At 57.1% G+C, this 24,331-nt stretch overlaps 1 protein-coding gene across 7 annotated transcripts in view; it reads left to right on the forward strand.

Annotated features, from left to right (window-relative positions):
• The window catches only part of LOC143842025 (phospholipid-transporting ATPase ID-like), a 48,846-nt gene that overhangs the window by 8,236 nt on the left and 16,279 nt on the right, over nt 1–24,331 (forward strand). For 4 of the 7 annotated variants that reach the window (XM_077346642.1, XM_077346643.1, XM_077346641.1 and 1 more), the window contains 11 exons: nt 9,672–9,730; nt 10,592–10,705; nt 12,321–12,419; nt 13,039–13,100; nt 13,367–13,439; nt 13,676–13,746; nt 14,863–14,945; nt 19,205–19,363; nt 20,456–20,544; nt 21,183–21,379; nt 23,029–23,237. In XM_077346642.1, the coding sequence (XP_077202757.1) occupies nt 9,672–9,730; nt 10,592–10,705; nt 12,321–12,419; nt 13,039–13,100; nt 13,367–13,439; nt 13,676–13,746; nt 14,863–14,945; nt 19,205–19,363; nt 20,456–20,544; nt 21,183–21,379; nt 23,029–23,237 (1,215 nt within the window). Of the gene's footprint in view, nt 1–958; nt 979–3,876; nt 4,047–9,671; nt 9,731–10,591; nt 10,706–12,320; nt 12,420–13,038; nt 13,101–13,366; nt 13,440–13,675; nt 13,747–14,862; nt 14,946–19,204; nt 19,364–20,455; nt 20,545–21,182; nt 21,380–23,028; nt 23,238–24,331 lie in introns of those variants that run through there. The other 3 variants (XM_077346639.1, XM_077346638.1, XM_077346640.1) reach the window with 2 other exon arrangements.

Below are 24,331 nucleotides of genomic sequence, written 5' to 3' on the forward strand. Positions count from 1 at the left end.
CTCCCAAAAGTTCTGGCTGGTCTAGGAGTGAATAAACGCACAGACAGGTGGGCGGATGGCTGGTGGGGCCCTAAACAGGTAGGCAGACAGGTGTTAACTTGGCCTCAGCTGAAAGCCTGGCGGAAGAGTTCTGACTCAGCCTCCTGGGCAGGATGGAGGGGAAGTGGCAGGCCTGGGGGGCTTGGGGGGGGCTCTCCTGGACCGGGAAGGGTTCAGCGCCTGGAGGAAGGAGGCTGCAGGTGGTGCTGAACTGGGCGGGGCTCCGGCACAGTAGGCGGCAGAGCCAAGATTCACCTGGTGGCCTTTTCGCGGAGTGCCTCTCGTTCAGCAGCGGAGCAGCCTTCCTGGGGAGGTGGGGAGCTCCCCTCACTGGCCCTGGCGGCCATCAGGCAGCGGCTGGACGAACTCTTGTCAGGGAAGCTCGAGGTCAGGGCAGCTTGAGGTCAGGGAGGCCTGAGTAGGCCTGGGTGGGCCCTTCGCCACGTGGCCAGGGTGATGCCGATCACCACTCAGGGGTCAGGAAGGAATTGCCCGCCAGGCCTGATTGGTCCAGGGATCCTGGAGGGTTTCTGTCTTCCTCCGACCCCAAGAGGGGTCACCCTGGGGGGGGGGGGGAGGCAGTTGTGAATTCCCTGCATCGCGCAGGGGCCTGACCCAGTGACCCAGAGGGCTCCTCCCAGCTCTGTTCCCACAGTGCGTCCATCTTGGGCCTGAGCGTTCTCCCCCGAGATCATCTTTTTCACCATCAACATTAGCTGTGAACCAGGAGAGACACAAATGATCCCGTTCCCGGCCATGGGGTCAGTCCCCCAATAGCAGTCGTAGTGGGCCTGCCCCCTCCCCCGGTCCTCCAACGGTCACCAACGGACATTCCCTCTGGTTCCTGCAGGTCTAGACCCTCGCTGGGATGTAGGTGGTCGCCAGTGCTGTCCTGGCAGTGCCTGAGCAAGAGGGGGCCCAGAGAGCTTCCAGGCGCTGGTGAGGAAGGCCAGCTGGGTGGGAGGGACGAGGAACACCCTGGCCATTGGGTGCCCTTGCCTCCATCTGTCCCACATGCCTTGTCTGTGCTTCGCCCATGGAAGCCCCTCTTATTTGCCCTGGGGCCTTGGGGGAGCCTCCATGTTCAGAGGCAGTATACCTCTGCATAAGAGCCAAGCCATGACTGTCCTCATGCCCGGCCTGTCCACCTCCCCACAGCAAGAGGTGGCCCATGGCTGTTAGGCTGCGTGAGCACAAGAGGTGCTCCCTAAGGCCTTGATTTCCTTCTCTGTCACCAGCATCCCAAACCCAATCAGTTCCCTCCCAGATCAGTTACCCACTTCAGGTTTTCTCCCAATGATTTGTTGCCTGTCCTGAGAGGCAAATACGCAAATGCTATTTATTCGATCCTGCTCCCCCCTGCAAAGCAGGCTCAGAGATAAAGCTGATCCCGTCTGCCAGGCCACGGGTGAGGGGAGCCAAGGCGACGGAGGGGGGCCGTATCCCTCCTGGCCTCAGCCATATAGCAAGCCCTGTGGAGCCTCCACCAGGCTCCCCTGAAGGCCCCTCCCTCACGGCCCCCTAAGGTCCCCTCTGCCCCTCCCCAAGGCGACCCACGCTCCTGCCGCTCTGAGGTGGCACGGTGCCTTCAGAGGGAGAGAAGGCCAGAGGCGGGCCGGACACTCGATCCCTCCCTCCCTCCCTCCTGCCCACAAGCCACCCCAGAAATCGAATACTTGACACCGAGCGGGCTGATCAAATGCGAAGCACCAGTGAAATGAAGCCCTTTGGCTTGAGCTGCTGCTCCTAAGCTGAAAGATGCCTTTAAGAACCAGTTCAGCCCTCTTTATGCGGCCCCCACGGACACCGCGAGCTGAGCTGGGACTGCCCGTCCCCACCGGCTGGCTGGCGGGAGACGGATGCCTCCGCCTTCGCCCCCTTCCCCAGGGAAGCCTGCCTCACTCTGCCTGCCGTCAGCGGTCCCGCTAAAAGGTCCATATCTCGCCTTGACCGGCACAGGGCTCATGGCTACGACCCCCATTCCCAGCTGAACCCACCGTTAAACTGTGGGAAGTCCAAAGTGCAAAGGCCTTCCTAGGAGCAGGGAGGGACAACGTCCCTCTGTTGTCCTGCTGAACGCATGGGGCGAAGGCAGCCCGTCTGCAGCGGGCAGGAGCTGAGTGCAAGGAGCCCCCCTCAGCCAGGGGGGGCACTCTCTTTCGGACAGCACAGATGGGGGCAGGGGAGGTGCAGGACGGAGCCCTCTGTGGGACCACTCTGCTTCCCCCCCAGCCCAGAGGTCTTGTCAGAGTGTCTCTGATGAAGATGCTGGCCACGGAGTCTCTGTGTGCCAAGCACGTGCCCCCCACCCCTCCCTCGGCCTTGGCCACTCCCCCATCCTTGGCCAGTCTTGCCTAGGTGATTGGTAGGCAGCCCTCGTTCCCCACAGCCCGACTCACTCGTGTGGCAGACTGGGGGAACCTCCCCCCCTGAACGTGGTGGGTCTGACAGGGGGGGGCACAGGGGCCCCCTTCTGCCCCTGCCCATCTAGCTTTGGCTCACACTGGAGCAGGGCAAAGCCCCTGGCCACAGCCACGGGAATGGGGGGACAGGGAGGCCGTGCTGCTGACCACAGTGAACCCTGAACAGCCTGGGAAGTCTGGTGCTTGGGCTGGCCAGGAGTTGGGTTTGGGGCCAGGCAAACTACTTCTGTGGGTGCAGGAAAATAATCCCAACCCCCACCCACTCACCCACCCCTGCCCATGGCCTGCCCCCCCTTCTCTCCCAGCACAGAACTCAGATGGGAAAGCAGCCAGAGCCCTTTAGGGGCCACACCCTGTCCCCCCATTTCACCTCTGGAACCAGATCAAAGCAGGTGTACATTTGATCTGCTTCTGAGGTGGATGTGCCCTTGGGAAAAGAAGAAGAAGAAGAAGAGTTGGTTCTTATATGCCGCTTTTCCCTACCCGAAGGAGGCTCAAAGAGGCTTCCAGTCGCCTTCCCATTCCTCTCCCCACAACAGACACCCTGTGGGGTGGGTGAGGCTGAGAGAGCCCTGATATCACTGCCCAGTCAGAACAGTTTTATCAGTGCTGTGTTGAGCCCAAGGTCACCCAGCTGGATGCATGTGGGGGAGCGCAGAATCAAACCCGGCATACCAGATTAGAAATCCGCACTCCTAACCACGACACCAAACTGGCTCTCCTAACCACTACACCAAAGTAGCCAAGGTGCTCTGGGTGGGTGGAGGTGGGGGGGGGGGGGCTCTGTGTTGCCAGAGCTAACAACTACCAAGGTATTAGTTTTTGTCCCGACTGAATGTTGCATATTGGCAAAAAAGTTTTTCCAGGCAGCTGTAGGTGGGCAGTTGGGTGCATCTCCTCGGATTGGGTGCGTCAGAACCTTCGGGGAACCAGAGAATCTACCCACAGGAGACCGTGGCTAATGTGACTGCAGGGGGGGGGTGTTCTTCTGATGGCAGAAACTGTTGTTCTCCCCCCCCCCCAGAAGCACAGGAAACCCACAGCTCCGACTTTAACAGCCCTGTGCTGCTGAGCCTGTTGCCCCAGCCTTAGCCTGCTGGCTGCTCCTCTCGCCTTCTCCCTCCCTGGCCAGGAGAGGATGGCTGAGAGGGAAGGGTGGGGGGCGCAAGCAGAAGCAGCAGCCCCTCTGACCCCCTTGCCGGGAAAGCAGGATGCCCTGGGTGAGGAGGGAGGGTGGCCCTGATGCTCCTGGGGCTCAGGAGGCCCCGTGCAGAACGGAGGCTGGGGGCCTCGGACAGACGGGCAGGGAGGGCTTGGGAGACCTCTGGGCGGAAGGCCAGCGGAAGGCCACTTCCTGGTCAGCCATGCAGCAGGCCCGTGCTTAGGCGAGTGAGCAGGTCTTTCCTCTCCACAGGGGTTCTTCTCTCTGCCTCTTTAATAAGTGCGGACCCTGGGCCATGGCTGGCTGTTTCAGAGGGTTGAGATTCTTCCCCAGGCACAGTCTGAGTGCTGCCGCCGTGCGCCAGGAGCAGGCTCGTCCATCATGTACCTGCTTCAACAGACTCTTGCTGTGCACCTATTCAGGTGGGAACCGAGGGCAGCTTTCCTTCTTAGGACTGTAGTAGCCTTAGCAAGGATCTTGTACTGTCATCCTGGAGTCTGCCCTGGGACCAGCGCGTGGCCAAGAGCAGGAGGGCGGGGGTCTGCGCTTCTGGCCAGACTGGTATGTGCTGAGCCCAGGGTTGGCTCCCGTACCCTTCCTGCCTGTTTCTTGCCCCCAGCCACGCTGCTCCTTCCCTGTTGTCCTGGGCTCTTGGGTTTGTTGGCTCCTGGTAAACACTTTATAGGAGGGGGAACAGCAGACCCTGGTGCTGCTTGCAGGTTCTGCACCTGCCTTGTCACCTGTACCTCTGGCTTGTGGGGCATATTGAGGCACTGCTCACCTCTCCAGAGACCAGGAGTGCACTGCTGCTAGAGAAATGCCGTGCGTTTTCTTCTGCCAGAGCTGCTGGGGCCTTGTTTGCAACAGCAAGGTCTCTTGCGGCTCCCTGGCAGAGGCCACTTCCCCAGGAGCGCCTCCCTCCATCGTAGCTGGTGATGCTCTGGCCACAAAGAGGAGGGGAGGCTAGAAGGGCTGCACATCCATAAGTGCAAGCAGGGAGCTCCCCAGAGGGCCCTTCCAACTCTATGATTCTTTGATTCTATGATCTTCCCTCTCCCGTGAGAAGATCCCCCTCCCTCCTCAGCAGCCCACAGCCCTGTCCTCCTGCTTTCCTTCTGTCCAGTGTTGGGAAATAATAACAACAACAACAACTTCAGTATCATAACCCTCCTTTTCCATGGGCTCAGGGTGGGTAGATCAGTCATCATCATCAACCCATGAAAATGTAAGATCACAACATTAAAGCAACTCCAACTAACCTTCTTGCTCTCATTAGAAATAGTAAGCCTTTGATTTGATGTTTTGTTGTTTAGGAGGGTAAGCTTGTTTGGGGAGAGGCATCTTCCCCTGATGTTCTGTGAGATTTAAGCTACTCGGAGTTCTTCTGTGGATGTTAAAGAGGTCCTCTGGGCCTCTAACAGAACCTGGTGGGGCAGGGCTGTCTGGCAATGAGTGGAGATGGAGTGGGGGGGGGGGGACAGGGCCACGGGGTCCATCCAGGAGAGCAGGCATCTCCTCCAGGGGATCTGATCTTGGTTGTCTGGACATCAGCTGGAAGAGCAGGTGCCGTCCAGGTGCTTCCTGGAGGTTGGCCGCCCAGCTTCCCCCCTGAGCCCTTCTGCCTTGGTTTCCCTGCTGTCTTCAGCCCTGCCCTTGACCAAGGGGGCGGACTGGCCCTCGGGCTTGGGCAAGCAGGCACTGCTGACCCTCTAACAGGCTCCTCCGTCAGGGTCAGCTATGTGGGCTCCCTGGGGAGCAGAGAATGTTCCAGAATATTTTCTTGTTCAAATGTAGATAAGTAACTTAAGCATTTAAATATGGTCAGTGAAATAATTCAATGATATTTTAATTGTGGTACAATTTGAGAGTCATTTAAGGCAATGGTCCCCAACCCCCGGTCTGCGACCCAATGCCAGTCCGTGGAGCAGTCGGCACCGGGGGGAGGCGGGATATAAATTATATAATAATAATAATAACAACAACAATAATAATAATAATACCAGGCCGTGGATCCTCCTTGTCCTCCTTCCTGCCCTCTGCCTCGGGGGCTGCCCTGCCACTCCGCCGCCGGCTCACCTGTGGTGCTCTCCAGTGGCTGCTGTGTCTGGGGCTCCCCCTCGGCCTGGCACTGCGCAGCTGCTGCTGGCAGCGCCCCCCAGTGGGTGGTGGGAAGTCAGGGGCGCCGGCAGGAAAGCAAGTGGAGCAGGGGCTCAGGCGGCAGCGGTGATGTCCCTCGGCAAAAGACTACCCTCCCTCCCCCAGACCTCAGTAAAATTGTCGAGCGTTGACCGGTCCCCAGTGATAAAAAGGTTGGGGGCCACTGATTTAAAGTACAGGTGAGATGGTTTTTGATTTCATACCAGGCTTATTGGACTAGGAATAACAATGCGGTTTGGCTAGAGGTAACTGGTTATTCTGTTGTGGAAAAAGCAGATAAAAGTCAAAGTTCTGGAGTTGGAAATGTTAAGGAATAAGGTGACAGATGCTAATGCAACATCTAAAGTACATCTAAGAGGGAAACAAACTCTGAGTATGGCAAAAAAAAATCAGGATATTAGCTAATCTTTTCACAGATGAATCAATGGTTTGCAAAGATAATATAGGCTTATTCACCAGATTAGGTTGCAGAAGAATTTGGTAGGTTTTCATCACGTTTAGATGCAGCTGAGCCAGCTGATAAGGCGGACTTGCACAGTTTCCCCCCTCCCCCCACACTAACCAGAATACTGCACATATCAGAAGATCACGGTCAATATTAGCAAAGACCAGTTGGAGGGAATTTAATTAGCTATTAGAAATCTCAGAATGGGCCAAGGTCCTGGACCGGGTGGCTTGGTGGATGAATTCAGCGTGCTCCTTGTGGAGAAACTGCTCCCACTGAATGAGCAGGGGGGGGCTTCCACAGCCCCCCCCCCCAACGCTAGCATTCTGGGCCCCTGTGAGGCTCTGTTCCGCCACGTTTTGGGAAGGAAGATTCCTGTGACCTCTTTGGATGCTTATATTAATTCCCCCCAGAAAGGAAGGCGACTTCCAGGTTGTCTGCATAGGGACTAATTTCATATAAATTTCTTTTTTCATAGAATTTCTAATTTCATTTTTCATAGAAAAAAGTTTGAGTCCTCAGCATTTAAGACCAACAAACGTTAAAGGTGCCCCTAGACTCAGACTTTGTTCTGTTGGTGCCCCTAGACTCAGACCCCTAGCCTCAGACCCCTAGACTCAGACCCCTAGACTCAGACTCAGACTTTGTTCTGTTGGTGCCCCTAGACTCAGACCCCTAGACTCAGACTTTGTTCTGCTTTCCCGCCAACAACCAACAAGGCTATCCACCTGAATCTATCTTATGTATTAGACTAGCTTCAAAGCCCGTTCCTAAGAACGGGCCCTGAAAGGGTCCCCTCCTCTGGCCCCTGGCCAGGCAGCTTAAGGTGGCTTTGGGCCGCAGCTTGCAGCCAAATCAAGTGGGACTGGCAGGGGCTGGGCGGCTCATTAGCAGGAACGGGACAGAGCTCCTTAGCAGGCAATCAGCAGGCCGGGAGGCCCTAGTTAGGAGGCCCAGCCTACCAGGCCTAGCAGGCCTCCTCCTCGTCAGGAGGCCCTCCACCATGACCTTTTGCCCTCTCCCCTTACCTGCTGCTGGCTCCAGGCACTGAGAGCAAAGAGGTTAGAGTCCAGGGCCGGAGGGCAGGAGCTGCAGAGGCAGGGCCAATCAGGACAAAGCTGGCTGCACCTTCATTGGCCCTATTCCAACTTGGACATCTGGACACGTCCCACCCCCTAGGTTGTTTCAGAAATATATAGAAGAACAACAATAGATAAAGATATGATTGATCTATTGACCGCCAGTCCCAGGCCAAGCCAGCTCATGGCTGTTTACAATAAAACTCTAATAAAAACATCAATAATTACAGTGACAAATCCCCTTGCAGCATAACCCCCTTCTGTTCCCTCCCAGCCCACCAGTCCAGCACAGGCCAGAACGGCCTGCCCCTGGCCAGCCTTGGAGGGAGGGATGTCTCCTGCCCTAGATGCTCAGGGCTTCCTGAGGAGGGACCCCAGATCTTCCACAGCCTGGCCTCAGCCAAATGCCGGGTGGATGAGCTCCATCTTGTAGGCCCTGTGGAACTGTGACAGCTCTGTCAGGGCCCTTGGCCCTTCTGGGAGCTCATTTCTCTGGGTCAGGACCAGGACCGAAAAGGTCCTCGCCCGGGTCGAGGCCAGGCATACCTCTTATGGGCTGGGGACCCGCAACAAATTCAAACCCACAGAGCAAAGAGCCCTGAGGGTGGGTCATAAGGAGACAGGCGGTTCCTCTGATATGCAGGGCCTAGACACGGATGGCCTTCAAGGTTAATCCCACAACCTTGACCTTGATCCGGAACGTGATTGATGGCCAATGCTTAATTCTTTGCTTAATGTGGACAATACAGCATTAACTTCAATAATATCTACCATTTTAAAGGATCTGGAACAATTACATTTTTTGGCAAATCAAGTGTTGGGTAGTATCAGAAAACCCTTTAGGGAGATTCACTTTGTGGATCGACAACGTCTGCCTGCCACTTTCTAACTCTGCGGACCTGGGAAAACGAGTTGTCAAGGCAAAACCCAGAGCTGAGGTCCGTTTCCTCAGGAGCCTCAGTTTCATGTGTCCCGGAGGGTGAGGGAGGGAAGTGTTCGTCTGTCCAGAAATGGATCTCTTGTCGACTATCTTCGCTGGGCAGAATTTCTTCTTTCAAGCCAAAAATTTTGCCAGAGATGGTAGTTTGATCCCTGGTGTTGCCGTTATCCCTACCCCAGGAGGTGTTGGGGAAAATGAAGTCAATATTTGATCAATTTACTTGGGGCCCATAGGCCAACTATGTGGGCAGCCAAAGCAGAGATATTCTCATTCAGCTTTACTGATTGCACTAATAAATTGGTCTGGCCACATTTGGGAACTGGGATGCAGGGAAATATCCATTTTCTCCTAGGCAGATGGATTTGATGAGAAAAAAACAGGGTGGTAACTTTTTAAACCCCTATATAAGGGATGTATTAAGTGAGAACTGGGCCAGGGGTTTTAACAGTTTAAGGCAGAAGGACTCTCCCTTCAAGCCATCGATGGAGGCTGAAGGATTTCAAGAAATGTTGATCCACAGATTCAAGCCAGTTGCCTGAGGCTGGTAGCTCTGTGGCAGCAAGAAATTTTGGAGACTATCGATGAACGGACTCCAAGGCCTTCGGGCAGTACTTTTAGATAAGATGTGGGATTCAGGCGCTCTGAAAGAGACCTGAAACACTTACTAGTGGTCACGGAGAGGCAAAGGGCTTATTAGCAAAGGTCTATTTGATCTTCCAGAAAATGACCCAGAAATGGGACTCTAGAAAAAGATGGGAAAAGGGATAAATGGATTCAGGGATGACTTTTTAAAACCAGAATTATTATCTAATGGTGCAGATGGTCTTGCATAAAAGTGTTCATGTGACACCTTTTGAGTAAATCCTTGTGTTTCGCTTTACTCATTCCAAAGGGGAAAAAATCATAGGGTTTTTTTAATGTTTCCCCAGATGGCCCCATTTTTCCATTTGAAAAACGGAGGCGGTCCTCAAATGTTTTCATCACATATGTCTGGAATGAGTGAACTGCTTTACTCAGAAACAGAATACGATAGTGATTAGGAGTTGTTTCCTGCCCTTCCCTTTTGGGGGCAAAATATCGCAGTCCTTCTGGAAAAATGGAAGAGGGTCCCAAGTCTTTGATATGCCACACCCTGCGAGTGGGAAGACCCTTGCTGTAAGCAGCATTTCACGCACTCCAAAAAAGAAGTGATTTCAAGCAGGCCTCCCTTCCCCAGCCAGTCCTCCAGGGCAAGATATTCCCATTTTAAAATAAGGCATTTGGGGGGAAATGGGGGGGGAGTCCTTTTTTTTTTTACGATCCCCCCCCCCACTCCGGCCATCCCATGCCTCCTTCTTCTTCTTCACCTGCCTCTCCTCAGTGGGACATGGTGTGCCTGGCTCACAGCTCTGCCCCGCTCTGCTGACTCATGCTCTCTCTCCTGCAGAGGAAGAAAGACACTTGTACGCCAACAATCGTCTCTTCAACCTGCAGTTTAACTATGCGGTGAGTACCGTGAAGGGCTGTAGCAGAGAAAAAGCTGCCCTGGAGGGGTGCTGGCCTTCTTCACCTGGGGGTGACCTTAGTCTCAGAACTCCCTCAGCCCCACCTGCCTCCCCAGGTGCCTGTAAGGGAAAGGAGAGGGTCAGCTGCTTTTGAGACTCCATAAGGAAGAGAAAAGCAGGGTATGAAAACCAACTCAGTGCCACTCCCTCCCCCCCGCCCCGCCCCTTGGCAGGATCATGTCTATGGGAGGGCATGAACTAGACATACAGTTTGTGTCCCTTAGTGGTTGTGGCTCTGCAAATTACAGTCCTTTTAAGCAGGGTTTAATGTAAAAAACCCCGAAAAGCTGAGCTACGGGGAGCAGCCTGCCCAGCTCTTTCACGCTGTCTTGTACGGCCCCATTAAGGTTTAAAGGGAGTGCACAGAGAGGCCCCAAAACAGCAGAGCAGCCAGGGGTGGCTTTTTGCGGCTTTCCCAGGGAATAGAAAGGAGGGGTGTAAAAGGAATCGAACTCCCTTTAACCCCCACTTCCTGCTCTGCCCACTAACTGCTTTAAAAGTTCAGTTTGCCAAACAGGGCCAGGGCATAATTCATTACACATTTTGCTTCATGGTTTGGATGGTGCCCATCCCCAACAGTGTTGGCCTGGAAGCAAATGTCACCTTGCCCCCTCCCCCCTTTGCTTGCTGGGTCCCAGGTCTCTGGGTCAGATGCTGGCCTCACAGGCAGGGGCGGCCACAGGGCCCTTCCTTGTGGCCAGACAGCCGAGTGGCAGACATGAGGGGGGGGACTGAGCTGCCTCCAGGACGCTCCCCTTCTGAGCTCAGCCTTGGCTGTGTTGGCTCCTTTGTCTCCCCCCAGAAAAACTCCATCAAGACTGCCAAGTACAACCTGCTCACCTTCCTGCCTCTCAACCTCTTTGAGCAGTTCCAGCGGCTTGCCAACGCCTACTTCCTCTTCCTGCTCATTCTACAGGTAGGGAAGCACCTGTCCTCCCCCGTCTGAGAGGGCCCCACAGAGGGATGGCGGGGGGGGGGTCAGGAGGGATCCCCGTTGTGGCTTGCGTTGGTGCGGTCCTCTGGTGCCCTGAATTGGCAGAAGTGCATTTGGGTATGAGAACGGACAAGGTTCTCAGGATGTAACACCAAATGTATTGGGCTTGCCGTCTCCTGATCTGTTTGTGGGGTTGCCCCATTCCCCGTCATTTCCCCATGTGGCATTCTTGCTGTGGCATTATTGTTGTTGCTGTTATTCAGTTTATACCCCGCCACTCCCATGAGGCTCGTGGCAGGTAACAACATATAGACAATAAAGTAAAGGTAAAGGTATCCCCTGTGCAAGCACCGAGTCATGTCTGACCCTTGTGGTGACGCCCTCTAGTGTTTTCATGGCAGACTCAATACGGGGTGGTTTGCCAGTGCCTTCCCCAGTCATCACCGTTTACCCCCCAGCAAGCTGGGTACTCATATTACTGACCTCGGAAGGATGGAAGGCTGAGTCAACCTTGAGCCGGCTGCTGGGATTGAACTCCCAGCCTCATGGGCAAAGCTTTCAGACGGCTGCCTTACCACTCTGCGCCACAAGAGGCTCCTCATATAGACAATAAAACCCCCTAATACAGTGGTCCCCAGCCCCCGGTGTGGAGACCGGTACCGGGCCGTGGCTCCTCCTCGCCCTCCTCCCCGGCTGCTGCCTCGGGGGCTTCCCTGCCACTCTGCTGCCGGCTTACCTTTAGTGCTCTCCAGTGGCTGCTGTGTCTGGGGCTCCCCCTCGGCGTGGCACTGCGCAGCTGCTGCTGGCAGTGCCCCCCAGAGGGCAGCGGGAAGTCAGGGGCACGGCGGGAAAGCAAGTGGAGCAGGGGCTAAGGCGGCAGTGGTGATGTCTCTCGGCAGAAGACTACCCTCCCCCCCAGGCCTCAGTAAAATTGTCAAGCGTTGACCGGTCCCCAGTGATAAAAAGACTGGGGCCACGGTCCTAATACATAAAAACTCCTATAAATACACAAACCCAATCCACCCCAACCTCCCCCCTCCGATCCGATGGCGGCGGCACTGCCAGGGAAGGACAACCGGGAGCACTGCAGATATAAACGCAACAAAACAAAACAAAACAGGGGGCCCGATCTTTAAAAAGGAGGCGCCGGCCTCCACCATAAGCATGGACGTATCCTGCAGCTCCACCCCAGCAGCCTCTTTGCCTCCGCCCCTGCTGCCGGCCGGCATGGTGGTTGTGTGTCTGTCCAGTCACACTTTGGCCAGCCTGAGCTCCTGAGGCAGTCAGCTGGGCAGGGCTGGCGTTGGGGGCATTGGGGCCACGGCCAGCAAAGGGGTGTGGAGACGGATGTGTGGCCCTCAGCAGGCTGTTTCTGATGGCCGGGAGGGGGGGGTAGCAGCCCCTTCCACAAATGACAGGCTTGAGGAGTTAGTGGCCAGCCGTGGCTAGCAGTGGCAGTGGCCTGTGGTCAGGCCGGCCGCCTGGGCATTGACTCCTTGCAGGTGGGGGGGTGGGGGTGGGGGTGGGGGGCAGCCCCCTTGCAGGTGCCCCCGGAAGGGCTCCTGAATGCAGGCCTCTCCCTCTTCTGCTCTTGCAGCTGATCCCGCAGATCTCCTCCCTCTCGTGGTTCACCACCGTGGTCCCCCTGGTCCTGGTGCTGGCTGTGTCCGCTGCCAAGGATGCCATTGATGACTGCGTAAGCTGCCAGCCCGGAGCCCAGCAGGCCTTGTGGGGGGGGGGCGTCTCCATGGCTGACTGCAGAGCCATTGGCGTAGCCCCACACAGCCAGGGGGAAGCTGATGGGGAAGCTGCTGCTGCTGCTGCTGCTGGGAGACAGATCCCTTTTGCAAAGCTTCCTCCAGCCCCACGCGAGGGACAGCAGCCCTCAGAAGCACACCTGCAAGCCAGTGCCCAGTCCAGCCCCCCAGCCCCCCCCAGCCCCCCCCCGGCAGGCTGAGCGGAAGGCCTCCCCCAGCACCGCTGCCTTGGCCCTCTCCCAGCCAGGCACCTCCACGCCTTCCTTTCCCCTGGCTGAGCGGCCTTGGGATTCAGGGCTGGGAGCCCTCCCTTGCCGGGTTCCTCAGGGCAAGTCAGCAGGTGGTTGCCAACTCTGGGCAGGGAAATTTCTGGAGGCGGGGAAGGGGGGGGGGCGGAAGACCTAGGAAGTAGGAAGTGACCTCCTCTGTGGCCTGGAAACCAGAGGTAACTCCGGGAGCGCTCTAGATCCCACCTGGAGTTTGGCATTCCGCCCAGGGGAGGGGGGGATCGGGCCTGAGCATTTCCCCCCACTTAGTGTCTGTCTTCATGTCTTCCAGAATCGACACAAAAGTGACAAGCAAGTCAACAGCCGCCCGGCCCAGGTGCTGCTCAACGGCAGGTGAGGCCTCGTGCCCAGGGCCCAGCTAGCGCCTGGGGTGGCAAGGGCTCCCCACTGCGGGGGCCGGCAGGGCTGTCCCTTTCAGCCCACCAGAGTCCCTGACCCACAGGCCCCTTCTGGCAACACCCCACTGGATTTTGCAGGATGGCTGTAAACTGCTTTGAGATTCCTGGGGGTCTCTTTGCAAAACTCTGCCCACACTTCCTGCTGCCCCTGCCTCCCCCACCCCGCCCATGTTCCTTTGACCCAGCGTGGCTTCCTTCTAGGCTGAAGGCAGAGCGCTGGCTGAACGTGGAGGTCGGGGACATCATCCGGCTGGAGAACAATGACTTTGTGACGGTGAGTGAGGCCCAGCCGTGGGCTGTGCGGGAGGGTCAGAACCAGAGGCATTCCAGGGGAGTGGGGGGGGGTCCTGGGTTTCCCGGGGCAGTTGGAGGTCCTTCCCAATGGCCGGCTCCTGCTGAGTGGCCTGGAGCCTCTTCCAGGGGCTCAGAGTGGCTAGATCGGGGCCAGCCTGACTGCCGGGCCGCCACTCACGAGAGGAAACTCTTGCTGCGCTCCTTCCTTCCCCGCAGGCTGACCTGCTCTTGCTGTCCAGCAGTGAGCCCCACAGCCTGACCTACATTGAGACGGTGGAGCTGGACGGGTGAGTCTCTGGCCGTGGCCAGGGCAGGGGCGGGGCAGGCCCAGCAACTGGGGGTTCAGGCCGGGTGCCCTGGAGAGCTGTCTGGCACCAGGGGACAGGGATACCAACCGTAGCAGAGCAGCCAGGGGTGGGCCTGGCCTGGTCCCAAGAACTTCAGGGGAGCACTGAATCCGCAGCAGAGGGCAAGAGGGGCCTCATCCTGTGGGCGAGTTCTCCCAACCAGCATGACAAGGCCTGGCCGGATGTGGCGGCTGAGGCTGGGCCTGCCTTGACGTGGAGGCTTAGACATCCCAGAGTCTTTAAAGCTGCCCCCGCCACTGCTGGCATGTCCCCAGCCCAACAGACGCGCAGCCTGGGGTCATGGGCATGGGCCGCAGAGCCCAAACACAGACAGCCATCCAAATAAATGGGGCCCACAAATCCTTTTTCAACAGCCGCTTCCGGCCATCCCAGGGACAGCCCAAAGTGTGGTCAACCACAGAACACAGGAACAAACACCTCCCCCCCCCCACCCCGCAGGCTGCCAGGAGGAAAGGCCCATCTCCCTCCACTGGGCAGCCCCCAACTCTTCCTTCCGGGTTGGGTGGTTCTTGAGGGCCTGAGGCATGGGGGAGGGAGGCACTTGCTGCCAGCCTCCAGGTGGGTGGGTGTGGAGATCTCCTGGAAGGAGAATAGGGCAGCCTCGGTGGTTGGATGCCTGCTGGGGCCCCTCTAGCCTCCAGCCCTCTCTCCCTCCCCCTGTCCTGGCCCCACAGCCTCCAGGAATTGCCCCACCCCTCAGGAGGTTCCTTGGGGCTAGCCTTGGAGAGGTTCCCAGATCTTTCCCCAGGTGACAGCACTGAATTGCCCTTCCAGGTTCCTCTGGGTGATGGGCCAAGGGCCATCTTGGTCTCGCAGAGCAGTTCTCTTAGAGCTCTCTCAGCCCCACCTACCTCACCGGTGTCTGTGGTGGGGAGAGGAATGAGTTGGAAGGGACATCCAGAGAGTTGGGACATCCAGGGTCATCTAGACCAACCCCCCGACCAGGAGGGGGGAAAGTGAGAGCAGAGCCCCACCCCCTGCCAGGCCGAGGTTCTGACTAGCAGCTGTCTTTCTCCTCCGATTTGATCCCTGCAGGGAGACGAACCTGAAGGTGAAGCAGGCCCTGACAGCCACGGCCCAAATGGGAGAGGACTTGCAGACCCTGAGCAGCTTTGATGGTGACCGTCCGGCCGGAGCCCTGCTCTCCCTGCCAAGCGGGCAGCTGGCCCAGATTCCGCTGCAGTGTGCAGGAAGGGGCTTCCCTGTGATGCCCCCTCCCCTGGCTGGAGGCCCTGCGGGCGGGCTGGGCTGGGCTGGGGTGGCTTGGACTTCTCTGCTGTCACCTCCCTGCCTTCCTTCTCTGTTTCTCTGTCTGCTCAACCCCGTGGCCCCCGACAGCCGCCTGCTAGCGGGCTTCTCCTTTTGAGAGTCCACGATCCTTTCGCCAGGGATGGTCCCAAAGGGCGGCCAGAGGCTGCGGGGGGTGGGCGGCCAGAGGCTGCCTTCCCGGCTGGAGCTGGCTAGCTGCCCTGAACACCCCACCCCATGCCATTGTCCACGGAACGGCGGAACAGTGATAAGCGGACATGTTTCCTTTGGTGCCCAAAAATAAGCGGGGAGAGGCGTGCCAAGGGCTTCCCGCAAGGGCTGGGGGGCAGGGAACGCCGGGCTCTTTCTCTTTCTAACAAGGGTTGCTTCCTTTTTCCGTTGCTGTTTGGGGAAGCTGAGCATAACCCACCTCCAGGGAGGGGCCTGCCGTTCTTCGGGCCGCCTCAGGCCCTCCAGGCCACGCAATCCCCAGTCGTGACGCAGAGCCCCGGCCTCAGCCCTGGCATCCCAGCCCCCGGGCAGCAAAGCAAACCAGCAGGGGGTGCACAGGGTCTGGGGGGGGGGGGCTGGAGGCAGCGGGCAGCCCAAGGGAGGCTGCTCTGCGAGGCTGCTGGAGCGAAGGACAAAGTGGTCTCTGAGGCTCCGGCTGGGGCCAGGAAGGGCTCCTCCATGGGGCAGAGGCTTCCCCAGGAGTTTGCCTTCTGTGCCCCCACTGGCAGGCAGACGGGGAAGAGGTGACGGATAAGCCCACCCCGGGCACTGTGGCTGGCTGAGGAGCAGTTTGATGGCCACACAGCATTGACCGGGGGGATGGGCTGGATTCCCGGGTCAGCCGTGGCTCTCTTGGCCTGAGCTCTGTGCAGGATAAGGCCTTGCAGGGCACTTGGCTACAGGGGTGTCCTGGGATATTTTATGGCCCCTAATACGAAAAGAAGAACCGATGATTAAAAGAAACCAAGGAAATCGAAAGGCTTTTAAATGCTTCAGAATTCCAAATATTCTCTCTAAGGTTTATTTCAATATAGAGTAATGATGAATGGACTCCACGATACTTGAGCAATCGCCCGTGATATTATGAAGCTAATTATTAATGGGATGTGATAAACCATCCGTGTACTGAGGAGTAATCACTGAGGAAGCTAGGACCCCATTTTAATGACTCTATTTAATGACTCTATTTAATTAATTACTTTTAATTACTCTATATTGGAATAAACCATTTTTGGAATAAACCTTTTGGAATAAACCTTTTTCAAGAGAATTTTGAAGCATTTATTCACCAGCCTTTCGATTTCCTTGATTTCTTCATTGGTTCCTTAATATGGCAGTGTGCATGTATCCATGAGGCTGCCATATACTGAATCACACCTCTGGTTGGTCACACCTCTGGGAAGGGGCCATGCAGGCCATCTAGTCCCACCCCCTGCTCAATGCAGGATCAACCTCAAGAATCCAGGAGGAGGATCTGTCCAGCCAATGCTTGAAGACCACCAGTGAGGGGGAGCTCCCCACCTCCTTAGACAGCCCCTTCCACTGCTGAACTAGACTCTTAGAATCCTAGAGTGGGAAGGGGCCATGCAGGCCATCTAGTCCCACCCCCTGCTCAGTGCAGGATCAACCTCAAGAATCCAGGAGGAGGATCTGTCCAGCCAATGCTTGAAGACCACCAGTGAGGGGGAGCTCCCCACCTCCTTAGGCAGCCCCTTCCCCTGCTGAACTAGACTCCTAGAATCCTAGAGTGGGAAGGGGCCACATAGGCCATCCAGTCCCACCCCCTGCTCAGTGCAGGATCAGCCTCGAGCATCCAGGAGAAGGATCTGTCCAGCCGCTGCTTGAAGACGGCCAGTGAGGGGGAGCTCCCCACCTCCTTAGGCAGCCCCTTCCCCTGCTGAACTAGACTCCTAGAATCCTAGAGTGGGAAGGAGCCATGCAGGCTATCTAGTCCCACCCCCTGCTCAGTGCTGGATCAACCTCAGGAATCCAGGAGAAGGATCTGTCCAGCCGCTGCTTGAAGACCACCAGTGAGGGGGAGCTCCCCACCTCCTTAGGCAGTAGAAATTTTTCTGTGAATACCTAGCTGGTATCGTTCTCCATGTAGTTTAAACCCATGATTGCAAGTCTTCTCCTCTGCCGCCAACAGGAACTGTTCCCTGCCCTCCTCCACATGACAACTTTTCTAATAGATTCAAGTGGGGAGCTGTGTTGGTCTGAAGCAGCAAAACAAATTCTGAGTCCTGTCAGGCACCTTCAAGACAAACAAAGTTTTAATCAAGGTATGAGCTTTTGTGTGCACGCACAATTCCACAGGTACACAAGGACATTGTATCTAAAGAATTGTATGTGAATCCAAAAGTTCATACCTTGAATATGTGGGTTATTAAAGTCTTAATATCCTGAAAGTTAGCAGAGTACCTGGTATGGCTCATAAGTGCATGTGGTCAGAATATAACAAACAAAGAAAAGCACATTCACCAAGGTTGTACTGAACGAATATAGAAACTATTTATTAATGAACTTAATCCTGCACATTTAAAGAGAAGATTCCTATTATAATCTAAATAGCTGGATGGTGAGAGATGCTGGAGGCATCCCTGAATCCATCATGTTGCAGGATTGAGGACTGGAGAAGAGAGAAGACTCAGGAGATTGCCCTCCAGGGACGGGTCAGTGAGGTCAGAAAGTGAGTGGTCAGTGTTCCTCTCTCTCTCGCTAACTCTATGGCGAAGGGAGTTCCTGTTAGAGCCTCCAGTCAGGAGATGTCGCACAGAGAGTTTTTTCCAACAGAATAAAAATTTGTTGGTCTTAAAGGTGCAACTGACTCAAAATTTGTTCAATCATTCAAATACTTAAAAGGCAGCCCTCCTGTCCCCTCTCAACTTCTTCTCCTGGCTGAACATTCCCAGATCCCTCAGCCTTTCCTCACAGGGCTTGGTCCCCATCCACATCTCTCTCCTCTGCTCCTTCTCCATTTTGTCCATGTCCTTCTTGAAGTGAGGCCTCCAGAACTGCACCCAGGACTTCCAGAGGGGTCTGACCAATGCGGTCCACAGGGGGACTAGGACATCTTGTGATTTTGATGTGATGCCTCTGTTGATGCAGCCCAAGACTGGTTTTTCCTTCTTTACCGCCCCATATTTCTGCTCATCTTTAGCTTCCAGTCCACGAATACACCAAGATCTTGTTCCCACACATGGCTACCCAGAGGTGCATGCTCCCCCTTGAGGTCTGCCTGTTCTTTGCCTGTACCCTCCCCCCTTTCTCTCCACAGATCCTTGCCCCCCTGCTTCTCTCCTGAGTCCTCTCCTGCTTCACTTCCTTCACTCCACTCTGCCACTTTCTCACCTCTGGCGTTGACAACATCTGTCCAGCACAGCTATGCCTGTGAGGAGGGTGGGTACCTCTGGTCATGACTGAGGTGGGCCTGGTTGCCTGCAGGCTGAGATTCCCAAGGCATACTCTGGGCAAGGGGTGGGTGGGCAAGAGAGTGGATGCCAGCAGCCGGGTGGGGGGGGGAAGGAATGGACTGGCCCCTGCCAACCACAGAGTGCACATCACCTGCTGATGGTTTCTCAAAGCCAGGGGATGCTAAGGCTGTCTGGCTGCCAGGCAAGAGATGCTCGGAGGGGGCTTACGCTGCCTGCCCCTGTGTCATGGCTCCGGCGTTCCAGGGGCCACCTGCCCTAGTGCTTGCCAGGGCTGGCCCTGCTTAGCTCCCGAGAGCTGACAGGATCCGTTTGCCTGGGCTGTCCAGGTTGGCAAAAAGGGTAACCAGGAGCACTGGCCAACCCCAACCCTGAGCTGCAGCACGGCTGGCTGGAGAAGAGGGGAACGGAGGCTCAGCCTCCAAGAGCAGTGTCAGGGGACCAGTCACGTTGCACAGCTGCGGAGCACCTCCTGGCCTCAGGCAAATCCTGGTCTATTTACTTAATGCTACCTCGCAGGGCTGTTGTGCATTGTTGTGCACTCCTTTGAGGAAGGACCAATGGGATTCTGGCCTGAGGAGCAGCCGTGTTCAAACCTGATCTAGATAAACGAGCTGTGGACTCAGAAGTGGACAAGGAGAGAGTTGCATTCACTATCTCCCCCCCCCCACGCTCTTCACCTTCAGGAGAGGTCCGATGTGAAGCCCCCAACAACAAGTTGGACAAATTTGTGGGGACCTTGACATTCAGAGGGCAGAAGTTTGCTTTGGACAACGAGAAGATGCTGCTCCGGGGCTGCACCATCCGCAACACAGACTGGTGCTTTGGCCTCGTCATCTTTGCTGGTGGGTATCCGAGGACGCAGTGCCCTGGGGCTTTGGGGGTCCCACCTGCTCTTGTTCCCTGGCTGCCCAATCTCCAGTTCGCAACTACCTGGCTGCGGCTGGCCCACTCCTGCTGCACTGCGCTGTATCTTTGGGCGTGCTCCTGTGCCTCCCCTCCGGTGCCTTTCTGCACCCCCTCACCTGGTGGAGCCCCTCCAGGATCCGGATGCGCTCTCCTCATGGGGGGGGACCCTGAGTGGGGGCAGAGGATCTCCCCTGGGAAACCCAGCTGTTCAGGCCCAGATGAACCTGCCCAGCCCAAGAGCTGCTGCACGCGTAGTCCTGTAGAGCTGGGCAGTAGTCGTGGCGGGGGGGAAGTCCTCTTTGCCGGCATCCTTTTGCAGCGTTGGCTTAACAGATGGCCCCTTTGCTGCCCGGCCTGCAGGCGCATCTGAGGGCTGCCAGCCCATGAGTCAGCTTGGGCCCAGGACCCACCTGGTGGCCATTACAAGGAACTCATTACACCCTCACTGGACTGTGGGGAAGGGGCTTCCTGTGGCAGAGGGTCCTTCTCCGTCCCTTGGCCCCACGTCAGCCCCACAATGGGCTTAGTGAGCCAGCCTGTGAGCCTCTGGTTTGATGGGGGGGTGGGGGGGGCTGCACATGCCTGGTGGGTAGGACTCTAGTTTTGCCTGTGTGGGTCTCACACGTTTGTGCCCACTCTGTAAATGGGCCATGCAACACTCTCCATTTGTCTGGCCTGGCCTGGTCCCTGAGCTCTGCCGTCTTCAGAGCTGTCAACTCCAAGTTGGGAAATCCTGGGGATTTGGGGGGCGGAGCCTGGGGAGGGGGAGGCTGGGGAGTAGCCCCCCCCAAGGCAGCCATTTTTTCCAGGGGAAATGACCTCTATGATCTGGCGATCTCCAGCCCTCCCCTTGGAGGTTGGCAACCCTATACTGGTGTGGAAGTGCCTGGCCAGGCTCCGGGGTGAGCACTGCTAATGCGCATGGCGTGCCAGAGAGGCTGGCACGCCATGCGCATCCGGCGCCCACCATCCTGCCTGTGTGGGGCCCCGCCTTTCAGCCGTGCTCACAGGCCCCTGGGGTCTTCCAGGACCAGACACCAAACTGATGCAGAACAGCGGCCGCACCACCTTCAAGAGGACCAGCATCGACCGGCTCATGAACACCTTGGTGTTGGTGGTGAGTCGCACCTTGTCCTGGCCAGCGGCCCCCGCCCCGCCCAGGAGGGTGGCATTCATTTCCCAAGAGGAATGGGGTGGGAGAGAGATCCCCCCTTCTCCCCCGGGACCCTTCCTGAGAACTGGGGTTTGTGGCACTGGGGAACCTGCCTCCCCCCTGAGATGAAATTACTCTCCCCACATTCCCCTTGAATGTTATGCTCCCCAAGGAGGGAGGTGGGCCTCGTGCAGCCAAGCCGCCTGGCGACTGGGCCGAGGGCTCCTTTAAGCAGGAGCGTGTGTTCCCCCGGCAGGCACTTTTCAAAACACACAGACAGGAAACATCAGCTTGTAAATGGCCCAGAGAAGAGTGGAGCCAGAGAGCCCCCCCCCCCAAAGCTGCCATTCCCACTAGAGGGACTGCTGTGCCTGGCCTGAGCATCAGGAGCTCTCCTGGCCTCAACCGGGGTTGGAGGGGAGAGGAGGGCCTGGCCACAGGTGGAAGGACCGTTCCCATCTGGCCTTGTGAGCAGCCGTAGCTCCTTCTGTGGGGCTGCAGCCTCCTTGCCAGTGGGTCTGCCCCAGGCTGCGGAGACCTGGGATGGGTGGATCTGCTGCAGTCCCTGAGGAACCCAGGCCCCCCCTGCTCCTTGTTGGCAGATCTTTGGGTTTCTGGCGGCCATGTGTCTCATCCTGGCAGTTGGCAACGGCTTCTGGGAGTTCCATAAGGGTTCCTCCTTCCAAGTGTACCTGCCGTGGGCAGAGGATGTCCACTCGGCGCCCTTCTCCGGCTTCCTCATGTTCTGGTCCTACATCATCATCCTCAACACGGTGGTGCCCATCTCTCTCTACGTCAGGTAAGCGGGCTGAAAAGAGGCACAAAGGGAGGAAGCTGGGCACCATTCTCGGAGGGGGCCTGACCCGATGGGTGCTGCTCTCGCCACCCCACCCCCCTTGAGGGCAAACGAGGGACAGCCCAGGGTGTCCTCCTGACCAAGGCAGGCCAAGGCAGACTCCCACCCCACGGCCCAGGGCGGGCGGGCGGGCAGCAGAGGCTCAGGGTGGGCCCAGGGGAGGGGCCGTGGCTCGCCAGCAGGCAGTCCTGGGTCCGGTCCCAGCGGCATCTCCCGCTCTCCTGGCCTGCAGAGTACCCTGGCCCGGGAGGAGGCTGCCTCAGGGGCTCACGTGGACCTGTGCTTACTAGCGCCCGCTCTAACTAGCCAGCTAGAGTTTAATTGGATTTTTGGGTTCATAAACTGTTCCGCTTGGCACAGCCGTCTCGGGCAGCGTACAGGAAGACAAAACCAGTAGTCCAGTAAAAACGTACAAAGAGCACCTCCGCATCCTCTTACTGTCCTGGCCGGTTCCCATTTTTGCAGGCAGTGAGGGGGAGGATGGCTAGATGCTCTGTGCTGCCTGTCCTCAACTGACTGCTCGGCAGAAGGGCACCCACCTCCAGGTCCTGCGGAATTCAGTGTCTCCTCTGGGAGCTCATTCCACCATAGGGAGGCCACGACCAAGAAGGCCCTGGCCAAAGCTGGGTGGTCTCTTGAGCTAGGGGCCACTAGCCTGTTGGAGCTGCAAGTGGCCTGAGAGGGCCAAACCAGCTCCCTCAGCCTAATTTGGAACCCCACCAGACACCAGTGCAGCGGCCCAGGCACAGGGCATACAAGAGCTCCCCCCCTGGGGGAGGACGCTGGACCGGCTGCCCCCTCCAGCGTAGGCACACGGGAAGGCCACTCAGAGCCTGGTCTGGAGGTGAGCGTGGCACGGACTCCTGGGGCCAGGGAGGCCGCAGGTCGCCTAGCCCGGTAACCCCGCTGGGCTCTTTGGGAGGCCCCAGGGATCCCCCCCCCAGGCCCCTAGCTGGCGGGGCAGCCTTAACCTGTCAGCCTCCAAATGTCCGGGGGGGGGGCAGTCATCGGGAGGTGGAGCTGGGTGCCATCTGCGTCCTGGTGATGGCCAAGCCCAAACCCTCCCACCGGCGGGGCAAGAGGGTGCATGGAGACGCTAAATAAGGGAAAGGCGCGCCCCCTGTGGGACTCCGCCTTGGAGCGTCCAGCAGTGGGATCGATCCTCCGCTGTCCTCAACCCCAGAGAGGATGGAGACCAGCCCCTGGAGTGCTGTCCCCCAAATCCCAAGATCGCCGTGGGGTGGGCAGCCAGGCAGTAGCCTGCTGGAAAGCCACGGCCTACTGGACCTCCCAACATTGCAGCTGATGTGCAGGGGACCTCTCGTTCTGTGCATGGGCCACACACCGATCCTGCATACAGCCCTGCCCAGACCCCTCCTGTCCGCTGGGGGCAGAGCTGTTGCTTTTCCACCCATCCTTCCCCATCTTCCATTTGTTCCTGTGTTAGAGACAGAACTATAGATGCAGCTGCAGAGGCACACATCCCTCCCTCCCTCTGGCAGGCAAAGTGGCGTGTGTCTCATGCAAGCTCAGTCCTTCTGGTGCCAGGAGGCTCCGGGAGTGCTTCTCCTCGCATGCCTTCCTTCCTCCAGCGTAGAGATAATCCGCCTGGGCAGCAGCTTCTACATTGAGTGGGACCGGAAGATGTACCACCCGCTGAATGACACCCCCGCCCAGGCTCGCACCACCACCCTCAACGAGGAGCTGGGGCAGATCAAGTACATCTTCTCGGACAAGACCGGCACCCTGACGCAGAACATCATGGTCTTCAACAAATGCTCCATTGACGGGAAGTCCTACGGTAGGGCCCCTATCGGCAAATGAGCACTGGCTAGATCCCCCGCCCCCGCCCTTGCCCCTGCCACCGCCCCCGCCCCCGCCCCGGTCACAAGTGGAAAACAGTCCGCAGGAAGCTGGAAGGACTGAGGGTTTGCCCCTGCAGGAACCCAGAAGTGGCCAGCTGCCCTTTTCTGTGCCCCGAGACGCATGGTGGGGAGGGGGCAGCAGGCACGCTGCAGAAGTTCATGCTTTGAGTAAAACTTCATTGGTCTCAAAGGCTCTGCTGGACCCAAACACATTTAAAAGTAATACACTACCTATTAAAAGGTAAAGGTCTCCCCTGTGCAAGAACCGGGTCATGTCTGACTCTTGGGGTGACGCCCTCCAGCGTTTTCATGGCAGACTCAATACGGGGTGGTTTGCCAGTGCCTTCCCGAGTCATTACTGTTTTACCCCCCAGCAAGCAAGCTGGGTCCTCATTTTACCGACCTCGGAAGACTGAGTCAACCTTGAGCCGACTGCTGGGATCAAACTCCCAGACTCATGGGAAGAGCTTCAGTCAGCATGTCAGCTGCCTTACCACCCTGCACCACGCCTTAGACTACCTATTACAGAGTTATTATTTCTTAAAAGCATTAAGCTGCTATATTATAACACAAACAATTAAAACCTTTTTCTAGAAGACCACTTTTAGGGGGGGAAAGAAGAGGGAAGAAAAAACCCACAATATTACCGCTTCACAATATTACATATTATTATTCCATAATTGTCATATCTGCTCTCCTGTCTTGGACAGGAGAGTTGAGTTAGAGGGTTGACTAAGAATCGTCAGCCTTCCCTGCGGTGAAGTTCCTGAACCTTCTTTCTGAACCTTCCCCCTCACCTCCCTGGCAGGGTTTTATGGCTGTGAGAACTCGCTCTTACCTCCCCGTGTCCTTGGTCTGTCTAGTAGGTGCTGGAAATTTACTTCTGAAAACAACCAGCAGGGTAGACTAGATGTCTCCTAGGATTCGCACATTTTTAGATCAAAAGTCTATGTGAACCCATCTTCCCCCCTAAACTGTCCCCCTATATACACCCCCAATATACCCCCAAGGGGGCTACCTATGACTGTCT

Source organism: Paroedura picta, chromosome 7 (assembly GCF_049243985.1).
Source record: "Paroedura picta isolate Pp20150507F chromosome 7, Ppicta_v3.0, whole genome shotgun sequence".
NCBI classification, from domain to species: domain Eukaryota; kingdom Metazoa; phylum Chordata; class Lepidosauria; order Squamata; family Gekkonidae; genus Paroedura; species Paroedura picta.